Source organism: Heptranchias perlo, chromosome 27 (assembly GCF_035084215.1).
Source record: "Heptranchias perlo isolate sHepPer1 chromosome 27, sHepPer1.hap1, whole genome shotgun sequence".
NCBI lineage: Eukaryota > Metazoa > Chordata > Chondrichthyes > Hexanchiformes > Hexanchidae > Heptranchias > Heptranchias perlo.
In genome coordinates, this window is record NC_090351.1 from 29,533,522 (window position 1) to 29,547,656 (window position 14,135).

The 14,135-nt window shown below is 38.4% G+C and overlaps 1 protein-coding gene across 1 annotated transcript in view; it reads left to right on the forward strand.

Moving 5' to 3' along the window:
• The first annotated feature begins 634 nt into the window (after window positions 1–634).
• sort1a (sortilin 1a) overlaps window positions 635–14,135 on the forward strand; it is a 70,003-nt gene continuing 56,502 nt past the window's right edge. The window contains exons 1-2 of the mRNA XM_068007541.1: window positions 635–1,066; window positions 11,642–11,701. Of these exons, the coding sequence (XP_067863642.1) occupies window positions 803–1,066; window positions 11,642–11,701 (324 nt within the window). The 5' untranslated portion in view covers window positions 635–802. The remainder of the gene's footprint in view (window positions 1,067–11,641; window positions 11,702–14,135) is intronic.

Consider the following 14,135-nt stretch of genomic DNA (forward strand, 5'->3'; position numbering starts at 1 on the left):
GCACAATGTGTGCTTGTGTACTTTAACCTTTTGTGCATTTATTGGTAAATTGTTGTGACGAAAAACAGAGTGTACAAGTATGTTTTGATCATTGTTAGTGCTTTACTTCCTTCATTACTGAATGGTGGTTGATGTTTGTCAAGTGAATATACACCGTAAAGTACATTTACCTGTGTTGTGTGAGTGTAGGTAAGGCCTTAGCTAATAAAATTAGTGCATGTGGCTAAAATGGTGTCAGCAATTTCTATTGGACAACATTACCTTAGATCTCCTACCACTGCTTGCATTCCAAACTAATGTTGTTAAAATAAAACGAAACGTACAATACATTAATGGAATTAATACGAAGGTACTTTCAGTAGAGAAAAAAAATCCATTGCATTATATAAACGTATTTCATATTGTTCTAAGCGCCTTGGCACGTTTCAATACGTCAAAGGCGCTATATAAATGCAACTTGTTGTAACGACTCAACACCTGAATAAAAGTAATTGGGCGGAGTTTCCACGAGCACTAGCGTGATGACACGTATGCCGATTGACGCGTCCCACATCCAATCAACGATGGGGGCATGTCGGGCGCGCGAATGGTTGGCGGTTGACGTTGCGAAGGGGCGGGACTTCCGGCGGCGGGGGGGTGAGGTGCAGGTTGTTGTTGTTGGTGGTGGCGGCGGTGCTTTAAACCGGGTGTAATGTCGGCATTTTAAAAAAAAATTTAAAAAGAAGGAAAAATCAACCAGTAACTCAAATTCGGAGGTTTGTTTACGGTCGGATGTGCTTCTGAAATAAACATTTTTTAAAAAATGAAAGAGGCGGTTTGGTGGCAGTTGGTGCTTGTGCTCGTGGTCCCCGCCGTTGTGCCTTCTGATTTCCAGGGGAGATTTTCAAGTGTTTTGCCTGGCGAGCAGCAGCAACGCTTCAGCAAAAAGTTGTTCGGCGGTGGCGGCGGCGGTGTTTACAGTCACAGCTCGTCGGGCATCGGCGCCGTGAGGCTGCACAAGAGGGCGAGTGATGCTTGCCAGCAGCGGCAAGGGTTTCAGAGCAATTTAACAGCACACACCCACAAGGTGAGCGAGCACTTGTCTATCTTGTTCCTTATGTGCGTGAGAGCTTGTTCCTTTTCTTAAATATAAATAGTTATGTGCGTGTTATTTACATGTTAGAACATCCTTTTAACCCGTGTAATATTTTTTTTAAAAACATCGCTTTCACGCTTGTGTCAGAATTTTAAAAGCAAAAATGTAATTAAATTTGCGCAACACGCCCTATTCAATCGTGTCAACGTTGTTTTAAAAATAGTGCATCAGATGCACCAGGATTTGTAAACCTCTAGGCTGCATCTTGTGTTTTTACCCAACAGTCTTTTAAAAAAAAAATCCTTTTAATTCATGTAATTTTAAAACAGCAAGGGTGTATCAGGATTTTAAAATTGTAATTGATATCTCTGGTATGAGACCTACCCAATTTATTTTAAGTAGGCGTTTTGAATTCTCTCAAACTACTGTTGCTGGAAACGTTGTGAAATTTGGTAACGGTCAGGTTCAGGATAAATGTCTTTTTTTAAGATTTAACTTAAAAAAAAATATGAACTATTAGAGAATCCATATCTATAAATGTTGGTTTTTGATGCTGAAAGTACGCTAGAGTCATGCGATCAGAACTTAAGTAGGAGGTTGAATCTGTTCCTCCCTTTGTTGAGGCGTGTGTATTTGGGAACATGTTGACAGATCGGCGGCTAGAGTATGTTGCAAAGTTCAGATTTAGAATCCAAGCTCCTAAATTTTGGTTCTTGGAATTGATTATTAGAGTAAGGATTTGTAAAAGTGTTACTGATTTTATAATTTGTGCTTTGGATGTTATAGTTTGCAAAACTTGTCACTTACGTCACAAGTCTGAATTGATTGGAACTTTGGAAAAAATTGAATTTTCTCAAGTAGGAGTTAAACTGCATTCTGCGTGAACTGTAGGGGAACTGACACTGCGACTGTTCTTAAGGGGGACTCGCACCTCTGTGTTTGATAGCTTCCTGAGTTATAATGCCATTTTTGTGTTGATACAACCCAAAACTGCTTTAAATTGTTGGAAAGTAGCAGTAAAACTGCATCTTCAACTTCTAATGCTATTTTAGAGCTCATCTCTATTTGGGAATGTGGCCTTAAGTAGTAAATTGCACTGTACTTATAATTCAGGTGATATTTATCTCCCTGATTTATATAGCTGAACTCATAACTGTTGACTTTCTTAAGCTGCCTCTCCATTGCTCTTTACGTTCAAAATCCTTTGGGTTCTTCCTAACCTCTAATCTGTTTCCCTTCATAGCATTTTACTGTTTTTTGCTCCTTATCATTTTGCTCTTTCCTTTGTTTGAACTCTGCTTCCTTCTATGGTAAATGATTCATTTCTTTGCATTTTTCCTTCATTAAGCTTTGTTTAGAAAAGTAGTGCTGATTTTTGATTGCTTAATTTTAAGAAATTATATGAATGCATTTTTGAACTATCTGTACTCTGTTGTTAGCCCACTTCTGATTGACTCTGGTTTAGTGTTGGCACTGATGGCAAATAAACTCAAAATTTCAGGAGGCAGAAATTGGTTGGGATAGTTTTTAAGCCATGGTGTCAAATATATAATCTGTAGTCCAAAATAGCTCAAACTTTGGGGTCAAATTTGCTTTGGTTGGATAAGTTGCCTATTCCTTTAATTTCCTGTGAGAAGTATAGTGGCTAACTCCACATATTGGTAGAGAGCAATTAATTAATCCCTGAGGAATAATTGAACACAATCTCTGAACAGACCCCTCAGTACTTTACATCAAGCCCCTCTGTAACTCTGCAACAGTTACTTTGGGAACTTAAATCACTTTAGCTGAACCATTTAGTGAGCAGTAGTAAATCATGGGAACTGCTTTTGCATAAATATAAGGTGTAAACTATTGTCCTTTTTGTACAAGTTTTTTTAACGTTCAAAAGTCAGCTCTTGATGCATCAGTAAGACTTGAATTTAAAGAATAGTTCTGTTAATGCCTTTAGTTGGGAAATTTATATTGGAGCATCTGTGTGTTACAAGCTTGGATGAGTTCCAATGTCTAAGGGAAATGGATCATGGTTTAAGTTTGTGTCTAGGTTTTTATTGTGATGCTCCAGGTGTCCTATATCAATCATCTCAATTAAAAAGATACGGGTACTATTTGGTCACCAGCATGGATGTAGTACAGTATTGGTTGAATGCACTAGATGCACTTTAGAGATATTAGCACAAATGCATGTACCATAGCTACCATAACACCTGGCATTGGTGATTACAGTGATGCAGCTCCAAAAAGATGACATAGCTCAACAGAATATAAATCACCATGAGCACAATAAACTTGACTTTCAGTATTGCAACAGAATAACATTTGCTGTGTTCAACTAAACCCAGTACAACAAAATTACTGTAGCACAGCTTTAGCTGGGTTCAGTTTAACCCAAGAGTAGCATTAATTTCCAGGATTACAAAATGGTTTGGCAAGCTTAATTGTTGTAGACTATATTTTGCAAAGTAGCACTTGTTGGCTTTCAGTATCCTATCTATTACTTGGATGCAGTTAGTGCAAAGACATATTATCTCATCAAATAATAGATTAACTGCTGTATTGAAACAGTTTCATCCTTCTCTGTTATGTGCTGTTTTGGCAAGCAGTCTGTTGTCAACTCTACCTAGCTCATTGGTGGTCTTGTTTCACTTGTATACTATTTCTCAGTATTTAAACCTAATGGTTTGTTTCGTTAACCTTCCACAGTTCACAAGTTTTTAAAACTTTTTTTTCAAAATCTTAAAATATTTTAAGCTAATAACTTTACCATCACATTAAGCAGATCTCAGACTTAAGTGAACCTTTGTAGTCCTATGGAGCTTGTACAAGAGTAGTATCACAATCAAGAAAATATCTTGGAGAATGAATTGTTCTAGGCTGTAGATTTTGTAGTTGGCAAACCTAGTGATCAAAATGTATGATTACAGTTTCTAAATTTACCTCTGCCGAAACATCAGCTTTTCTAATGTCGAAAAAGCTATCTTACAGTGGATTCTTAAAATAGTCTGTATCAACACTAGAAAATACTGCACAGGAAACTGTTGAATACAATATATCCTCTACAAATGAAGTAGTTTGCATAAGTTGAGCAACTGAGCGCATCTCTTGCAACTTGCAGTTATGGACCTTTACATGTCCCAAGGAAGTCCCAGTGCTTTTATAGCCAATAGATTACTTTTGGAATAACATCACTGTCACACACAGTAAATGAATGACCAGATAGACTAATCTGTTTGTCAGTGTATTGATGGTTGAAGTAGGATTGTTGGCTAGGTCATTGGAAAGACTCCCTGTTTTCTCTTCAAATAGTGCCATGCCCATCTGAACTTGCAGACCAGGCTTTGGTTCAGCATCTCATTTGAAAGATATTCCCTCAAAACTGCACTGAAGACTGCAACTGTCTGACTGAGGTGGGAGTGCTGTCAGCTGAGTCAATCTGACACATGTAGACATATTCAATAACTTAGTTGCATTACTGCGCACTCAGTTTTATTGTTTTTTTCATTGTACTTTAAGCTTAACTATTTAGTAGGAGTGTTTTACTTTGGTATGTCAGCCTTTTGTCTTTGCACACTGGGCTACTATGAAGTAGTGCCATCACAACACAATGTATATGTTGAAAGCCATCATTACGTTGCTTGATTATTGATTTCTCTGCTGTATAGCACAAATATGCTCTGAGGTATTAAGATCTCCAGAAAGAGAGCTTAGCAGCTGCTAAGTGTGAATTTATTGTTACAGCTGATACTCCTGGTCCCTGGTGCCAGATCACAGTTTCCTGTTTTTTTTCTCAGTTGTGGTGGCTTGTACAAAATCGTTCTAGTTGTGTTGAAACAAAAAAAAGAAAATACTGGAAACACACAGCAGGTCATCTAGCATCTGTGGAGAGAACAGAAGTTACCGTAAACAAAAGCAAAAAAACTGCAAATGCTGGAAATCTGAAATAAAAACAAAGTGCTGGAAACACACACACAATCATAGAAGTTTACAACATGGAAACAGGCCCTTCGGCCCAACATGTCCATGTTGCCCAGTTTATACCACTAAGCTAGTCCCAATTGCCTGCACTTGGCCCATATCCCTCTATACCCATCTTACCCATGTAACTGTCCAAATGCTTTTTAAAAGACAAAATTGTACCTGCCTCTACTACTGCCTCTGGCAGCTCGTTCCAGACACTCACCACCCTTTGAGTGAAAAAATTGCCCCTCTGGACCCTTTTGTATCTTTCCCCTCTCACCTTAAATCTATGCCCCCTCGTTATAGACTCCCCTACCTTTGGGAGAAGATTTTGACTATCTACCTTATCTATGCCCCTCATTATTTTATAGACTTCTATAAGATCACCCCTAAACCTCCTACTCTCCAGGGAAAAAAGTCTCAGTCTATCCAATCTCTCCCTATAAGTCAAACCATCAAGTCCCCGGTAGCATCCTAGTAAATCTTTTCTGCACTCTTTCTAGTTTAATAATATCCTTTCTATAATAGGGTGACCAGAACTGTACACAGTATTCCAAGTGTGGCCTTACTAATGTCTTGTACAACTTCAACAAGACATCCCAACTCCTGTATTCAATATTCTGACCAATGAAACCAAGCATGCTAAATGCCGCCTTCACCACCCTATCCACAGTGGGTCATAGAGAGAGAGAGAGAGAGAGCGATCTGATGAAGGTTCATGGACCTGAAAATTTAATTATTTTTCTCTCCACAGATGCTGTATGACCTGAGTGTTGTCCAGCATTTTCTGTCTTTAGATAAGTCGTTACAGGTGTAGACCCTTCATCAGAACTGTAGGGTTGTTTCCTTGTGCATGTAGAATATTGTGATCTATGTAGGTGTTAGTACTAGTAACTATTGGTAATGTTTTATATAGTTTCTCAGACTGACAGTTTAAATTAATACTTCATTTAAAGAATGGATCAGTGTGTCTCATGAGCAATAGTTGTATTTATTGCATAAAATGTGGGAAACACTCAGGAGGTCAGGCAGCATCTGTAGAGAGTAGAAAGTAGGGTTAATGTTTCAGGTCTTACGACCCTTCATCAGAACCCTTAGGGTCATAAGATCTGAAATATTAGCGTTGCCGTCCCCTCGTTACAGATGCTGCCTGACCTGAGTGTTTCCAACATTTTCTGTTTTTATTTCAGATCTCCAGTATATTGCTTTTTGTTGTATTTTTTGCAGTTAACTACAACCATTGAAGCACATCTGCTCCAATTGACCTGTTAAATCACAGATTGAACTAATTTGTTTGTCCATAAGTTGATCTGCATCTGTTTCTGTTTCATTGAATAAGGTCTATTGAAATAGGTATGCTTAAAGTAGACATTCCTGGACTAGTCTGCTTTTTTTATAGTGCAATGTGGCTTCGCAGTTGGTCACCGATTAAGTTAGAGAAGCACTGTTACTGAAATGGTAACTATTTTACCCTTTTTCTTTGAGGTGGCCTGCATTCTGGTTCAAACAGACAACTGAATATCTCAACAGCTCTGTGACGGAGTATGATAATGGCTACTGCAAGACTCCCTAAAAGTCTTCTGTTGGATGTTACATCAATATAACTCAACATTGTAGCAGCTCTGTGGGGTCAGTATGGGAATGGCCAGTTGAAAATAAAGAGAAAATAAGACGACCCCCCCCCAGTTTATTTTACCTTGCTGCTGAAGTTGGGGCTACTATTGGTAAAGTGAGTAGTGGAGTGAGTCAGTTGTGTCCCAAAGCAAAGTGGTGCAAGTGCTGTGAAACTGGGTTTGTACTATACCTCCCATTCAGTACATCTTTATGTAAAGAGTGCTGTAAATTCATGATTCTAGATTAAAGTATTTTATATACTTGGTGTGCTGACGGTGTGTTAGCATTTTTATTGTGCATCAATCACATTTTTAAAAAATCATGCGCGTTGGACTTTGTTCCATTTATTGATTAGTTTGGAACCTGGAGATTAGTTTTATGCTTTTTTTATTCAGTGTTTAAAATTCTAAGGGTTTTTTTTAAGGTCAGATAAATGTAAGGGTTTCTAAATCAAATGTGTACTTGGCCTAAGTACCGTTTCTTGTTTCTTTCCCAAATGTGACATGCATATTTCTGGACTACAGATTTTCTCTTTCTGAACAGACTTGGGCTTATTCAACCTCAAATTAACATTGAACTGGCATTTCCTCTTTATCATAGATCCAACTAGCTACTCCAAAGTTGTACCTGAACCAGCATTTGTCACGGTTTTACTCCTGCAATTTTATTTCTTCTGCTTCTGTTTTGGAATGAGATGGATAACCTTAAATCAACAGTAACTAAAATTTAATGTTGATTCAGTAAAATACTGGCATATTTTGAAGAATACTCATTCAAACTCAAGAATTTTTGATCCTCCGTCCCAGCTTTTTCAGTCTACACACAAATAAGTCAAATATGGTAGATGTGAGAAAAGGGAAGCTTCTGTCTTAATTTCATGCAATTTCTCTGCCATGCCCCAACAAAAGACATAGCTCCCTGTCCCTCTCGAGACGGCCACTTGTCACTGATTCCCCATCTAGAAGAAATAGTCTTTCCCCATTCACTCTATCAAAACCTATTATTCTTTTGCCTTTTCTGCTCCTAGTGTTTCGAGTCTTTCCTCATAACTATAGTTTCTCATCTCAGGTATCCTGGTGAATCTCTGCTGTATGCTTTTGTTGGCTTTCATGTCCTTTCTATAATCAGTCTCCCAAAACTGGATGCAGTACTGTGGTCTAATCATTGCATTGTGCAAATTTTTTATTACTACTTAATAATAATAAGTAATTATTATTACTAATTAATAAAACTCAAAATTCTATTGGCTTCTCTTTATGGCTTTATTGACCTGTGCAAGTACTTTTGTACAATTTTATATTTGAATCCCTAGGTTTCTGTTCATCCACACCCTTAACGTCTTTCTGTTGAGTGTATATTCCTTGTTTTTTCTCCCAAAATTTATTACTTCACTCTTCCCTGCATTAAATTGGATCTACCATCTGTTTGTCAAACCCATACTTTTTTGTTGCCAGCAAATTTTGATATTGTATGCGTCTATTTCAAGAACAAAAATGAACCCAGCACTACCCCCTGATGCACACAACTTCCAAACCTTTTCCAAGCTAAACAACAATTCTTTAACCCTAATTCTTTGTTTCCTGTCTGTCAACTAATTTTCTATCCAAGCTGCTAGATTTCTTCTCCATGTGTTTGAATTTTTGTAATGAGCCTTCTGTGAAACGCCTCATTAAATGCCTTCTGAAAATTCATATATACTCCACATTCTCTTTACTCAATTGGTCACCACTTTTTTTTAAAAAAGCTCTCAAATTTGTGAAACATGATTTGCCTTGAACAAATTTGAGGGCTGCTTATATTCTTTTTCAAGTTATGCCTTTCAGTTTTTTTTAATGTGATTGACTTACAGCTTTGTGAAGAAAAGCCTCATAACCCTTCTGGATATGAAGTCATTTCATTTGTGGAAATCCAGTTTGTTCCTCTACAGACCAAAGCTAAGATGTGTGTACCAGATTTGTGGATCATATTTTCTCTCTGTGGCTTTGCAATCGCTCTGGCCTAGAAGAAGAAATGCAGCCATTCTTTTTATAACTCAGAAAACTTTCTTTAATTTCATTTTCAAAATAACAGATCTTAGTGAGATTGTTCAGTTCGTTTGATATGCTTGTGTTGACTCAGTGAAACTCTGTTTTTATTGTTGTGCTATTGAGACCCCAATAACTGACTAGGTCATAACTTTGTTACACAAAGTACAGAAACGCAATGATTAAATCACATTTGGCTGACTTGAATAGAATGTGGGACATTGAACAAGTGACAGAGCATTGTGAAGTTTTGCATTCTGAGTGTAACTTTGCAGAATAACAGAATTAAATTAGCATGTATCAAATATGTTAATTTCAAAAGATTCATAATGCTGCACACTTCACCTGCTGTGTGAAAAAAAATCCACACTAGTTATTAATTGACTTTTATCTTGTTATTTTACTAATCTCACTGCTCAGCATAATTCTCTTTCCGTAGCGCAGTAAGCTAAATAGTTTTAAAACCCAGTTTGCAAATGTTCTGATGAAAGGTCATCAACCTGAAACATTAACTCTTTCTCTCTCCACAAATGCTGCCTGACTTGTGTTTGTTTTCTAGCATTTTCTGTTTTTGTTTGATTTCCAACATCTGCAATATTTTGCTTTTGGAAATACTGCTGTTCATTTCAGTACTGCTTTAACTAATGTGCATTAACTAAAATACATCTACAAGCTACCTATAGTGGTACAGACGCACAATCACTATCTATTTGTGATGCAGGAATAGTATAAAATCAGAAATAACCTGTTTGAATGCAGTGCATTAGTAGAGGTCAATGTCTTAGACTTCAGCTATAAGATGTGCTTTCCCTTCAAAGAAAATCAACACTTACATTCTATATTTTTTTACATCGACTAATCATTAGATTCTGTAAATGCAGAAAGAAAGGGACAAGTGAAAAAGATTTTCTAATTGTATTGCTTTGAATGCTTCCCATTTTTATTTTGGTGTTTTTACCTTTTATGCTGTCAGTGCTGCCAAAAAAGGAATCTAGCTTAAATTTTAAAATTGGAACTATGGTACTTTGATAATATTAGGGCTGTGCCAACGATTCAATAAACATTTGGTTAACTTGTTGTCTTCAAGCTATTTGCTGTGGACTTTTACCGAATTGTAGATATTTGACTTAGTTCTACAGAATACATTTTCAACATTAGAGCACCACTTCAACAAAATGAGACACTGCCCCACTGTTTGCAAATGTTGCATTTAGCTTAGCTTAGTTGAGTGTCTCACTATTTTACTATTCCTAAGATAACAAGATAATTATGGCATAGTACACAAGATTTATTTAAAAACTAATTGCACAATTTGGACAGATGTTTTGGAATCATACTGGAACCCCAGTGTGAATCATTGCTTTTCAATAGGAGGGTTAAGTGAGAAAGTCAGGAGCAGGAGGAAAATTATTACCTGAGGGGCTGCATGGTGATAGATATTGGTGCTTTAATGTTTTGCATCACAGTGATGGGAGACTGATTTGCAACAGTGATCTCCCACAGAGTTCAGTCTCAATTGTGTTGTTGAGAGCTGACAGCTAGTGAGTGGAGGCCTAGTGCTTTCTTGGGCAAGGGAGAATTTCATGGAGAGTTACCCAGCCCATTCACCTACACCCCAGCAGCTAGTTATGGGTAGGCATTAGCAAATCTCAGTCTATCCTGTATGGCACAGGAAGACTTTAGACTAGAAAAGGTGGAAGGCAGTAGTAACTATTTACAGCAAAATATGTTTCTCCCCCATAGATTAAGCTTAATTCATGTGTCAAGAACTCCCACGATAGTTTATGGCAAGCATATAGATGCGAAGATCCTTTTTAACCAACTGTCATAAATACATTGCATGCATTGTGAGAAATAAACTAATTTTGATGTTGGCTGACTAAGTTTTGAAGTATGCCTACCCAACGTTACTGCAGACTGAATGCAATTAGTTGGTCCTACTCCACGCTGTAACTTCGCCAGAAATACGAGGTCATGGGACTGGACTAGCTACGAAGAAATTCCAGGCTGCTTCAAGGAACCAGCCAGACAGGCTCCCTGAGCATTGCCAAGTGTGATGGTGGATATTGCAAGTAGCGATGAGGCACGCAGGTGTGAAGTTCTGCAAATACAGAGTAATTTCCTCCTGGATTGCGAGCAGCCATGTCCAGGAGAGCAACACGCAATTCTGGGAGACTCCTGAACAACCTGGGAGGGTTAGCAACCCTAACTGGTTAATATAATGAATCAGTACACTATTCTTTCACTGCTGAGATATGTCAGTGTGTCTCTACGTGGTGAAAATTGGAATGTTAAGTGTGCAGGAGAGAACTTGGGCCAGAGCTGTGCAATGACTTAAGTTTGAGTGGTGAAGATGGGAAGGACTCTGAGGAGACCATTTAAGAAGTCAACCCTTGAAAGCCTGAATAGGCATTTCAACAGTGATGGGATGATTGAGGCATAAATACAGCGTTTTGAAAGTGCTCATATTGATGAGCCAGATGTGGGGTGTAAAGTTTAGCTCTGGGTCGAGCGCAATGTTATGATTGCAGGTAACTGAGCAAAGTCAGTAGGCACTGGCAGAAGTTGAAACATAATGATTTGTTATGCTGATAAACTCCAGGGAGTTTTGGTTCATCTAGTTTCATTTAGTTAGTAAAACAGCAGTCCTAGTGTCAATGGTAGTGGAGAGGGGGTAAAGTTTGGTATAACAGTAAGCGTGATGTTGGAGTTGCAACATCACTTTGAATGTGTGTTGTTGGTGTGAAAAACAATTGTGCAAGTTGATGCATAAGTACACTAATTACAAGAAAAAGCCTACAGTACAGTTTTAAAAACTATGGCCCAAGTTTATTTCATTAAACCCCCATGTTTTCTATTAGGCTACCATATCAGTCAGACTTTAAAGTGTCACTGCTTTGTAAATGTGTACGTCCTTACAATGGAAAAGTGCCTAAATATGCTTTCTAATGCTTCTGTTCTTTTTCTCCAGTATGAGTTTGTGGATTTGAGCGGATCTGTAACATTGGCATGGGTTGGAGACGGAACTGGTGTAAGTATTATGAGCTTTCTATTTCCCTTACAATTGAATGTAATAATTTTGAGTTCTAAGTCATTGAAACTGCTTAGTGCATATTTGCATGCAATTGAACTTCAACAAAGTTAGCATTATTTAACTGGAAATATTATGTTGAACAATGTGAAATATGTTCAACGTTAAACCAGTTCCCCAGAGTGTGCAAATAGATTTTCTGGGGTGCAAGTAAATTTGCTCAAATCTGAGAGAAAACAAACTTTTATACTTCATCAATAAACAGGTTAATACTGCCATGAAAGTATCAGATGGAAGAATTTCATCTGAGTGTTAAAGTATTTATTTTCTTATATTTAGTGTAATTTCAAAGACCCGGTCAAGATTAACTGAATCTGTCGCCTCATTGTATACCTTTTTATAATAGTGGTTATCAAGACTGCCGTCTGTATCAACAAAAGAATTGCTGTCCCCTGAGGAAAATATTGTGCCAGAACTGGTGCGGGTGCAGTTTAGTTTCTATAACTAACATTACATAAGAACATAAGAAATAGGAGCAGGAGTCGGCCAATCGGCCCCTCGAGCCTGCTCCGCCATTCAATAAGATCATGGCTGATCCGATCCCAACCTCAAATCTAAATTCATGTCCAATTTCCTGCCTGCTCCCCGTAACCCCTAATTCCCTTTACTTCTAGGAAACTGTCTATTTCTGTTTTAAATTTAAATTTACCTTCAGAAAAATAATTGTGTGGGTAATTGCTTGCTGTACTATCTAGTTTTCCTATCAATTAATAGTCCATTTAAAACAAAGCAGAAATACATATCCATTATGAGGTGAAGTTTTAAATGCAACCATTAAAGTTTGCACACCTATTTACACTCTCTACCCTGCCCCACCACCGCCCCCCCCCCCAAAAAAAAAGCCTTCCAGAAAACCTTTTCTATCAATAATGAGCAGGTTACATTTTTAGATTCCATTATTTATTACTGTCTGGTTATTGAAACTCCCTAATGATTTGCTTGATGAACTCATTTTATAGCTCAGATCCACACTAGACTGATAAGGTCCTGAGTCCAGTCCCTGTTCTGTGTTGAGTTATTCGGTGTGGCAGTAGGATACTGCATTTGACCTTTGTGCCCCTGGATTGGTAAGGGAAAAATTGGCCAGAGTTCATGCTCCTGATTTGTAGTTCAGCTCTCTTGTTGGAAATCGTGTGTATGTGTGCTTAAATGAGGACGGGATCAGGCTTGTTTGTGAAGCCTTCCACTAATAGGCTGCAGATGCTCACTGTCTAAATCCACACATGAAAATGAGATACCGGAGGGTAGCTAGTTTCTAAGGAAAGGCCCTGGTATAGGCCAGTGCCTTCGGGACATTAGTGAAGAAAATTGGAATCAGGATAATGTAGTAGTCTGTAAATATATTGGTATAGACTTACTAATACTAATTGGCAGCGTAACATTTCTGGTTTGAAAATAGGGCATTGTAGAATAGGAATATTGACTTAAAATTTCAAAGAATGCTTTCAGTTGGCAGGTTAGAGAGACTTTCACAGCTTCGTACTTGATATGACAATTTGAATCATGATTTGGATCTCTGCTGCTTTTATTGAGGCCTTGTAATTTGGTTGATGCTTTTTTTTACTGACTTTGTATCACAATTGGAGCCACTTTACATGAGTGTAGAATTTCACTAATCCTAGGTCTGTTTAGAAATCAAACTATTTGAGTATATTCAAATAGTGAGGAAGTATTGTGTAAACTGTATTCTTCCATGTGCTCTGCCCTTGCTTCAGGCCTTTATGCTATCAGTATGTTGCCTACTTTGAAGAGTGTTAACTTCCATACTCATTAGCACTCATCAGACATTAGCATGAGAGGTAGTTTTGCACTAAGCTATTTTATGGGTATCCCAAAGTATCTTATGTTTGTGGGGGAGGAGGGAGGAGATGAGAGAGGCAGAAAATGCACCCTCCCTCCATTTGTCAGGTCTGCAATATTAAGGTTGGCGTTTAGTGCTAACATTTTGTTGGGGGTTGGTGGAGGTGCTGGCATGCATGGTAGCGTTTGTCCAGGAGGGGATTTTTTTTTATTCGTTCATGGAATGTGGGCGTCGCTGGCGAGGCCGGCATTTATCGCCCATCCCTAATTGCCCTTGAGAAGTGGTGGTGAGCCGCCTTCTTGAACCGCTGCAGTCTGTGTGGTGAAGGTTCTCCTACAGTGCTGTTAGAGAGGGAGTTCCAGGATTTTGACCCAGGGATGATGAAGGAACGGCGATATATTTCCAAGTCGGGATGGTGTGTGACTTGGAGGGGAACGTGCAGGTGGTGTTGTTCCCATGTGGCTGCTGCTCTTGTCCTTCTAGGTGGTAGAGGTCGCGGGTTTGGGAGGTGCTGTTGAAGAAGCCTTGGCGAGTTGCTGCGTTGCATCCTGTGGATGGTGCACACTGCAGCCA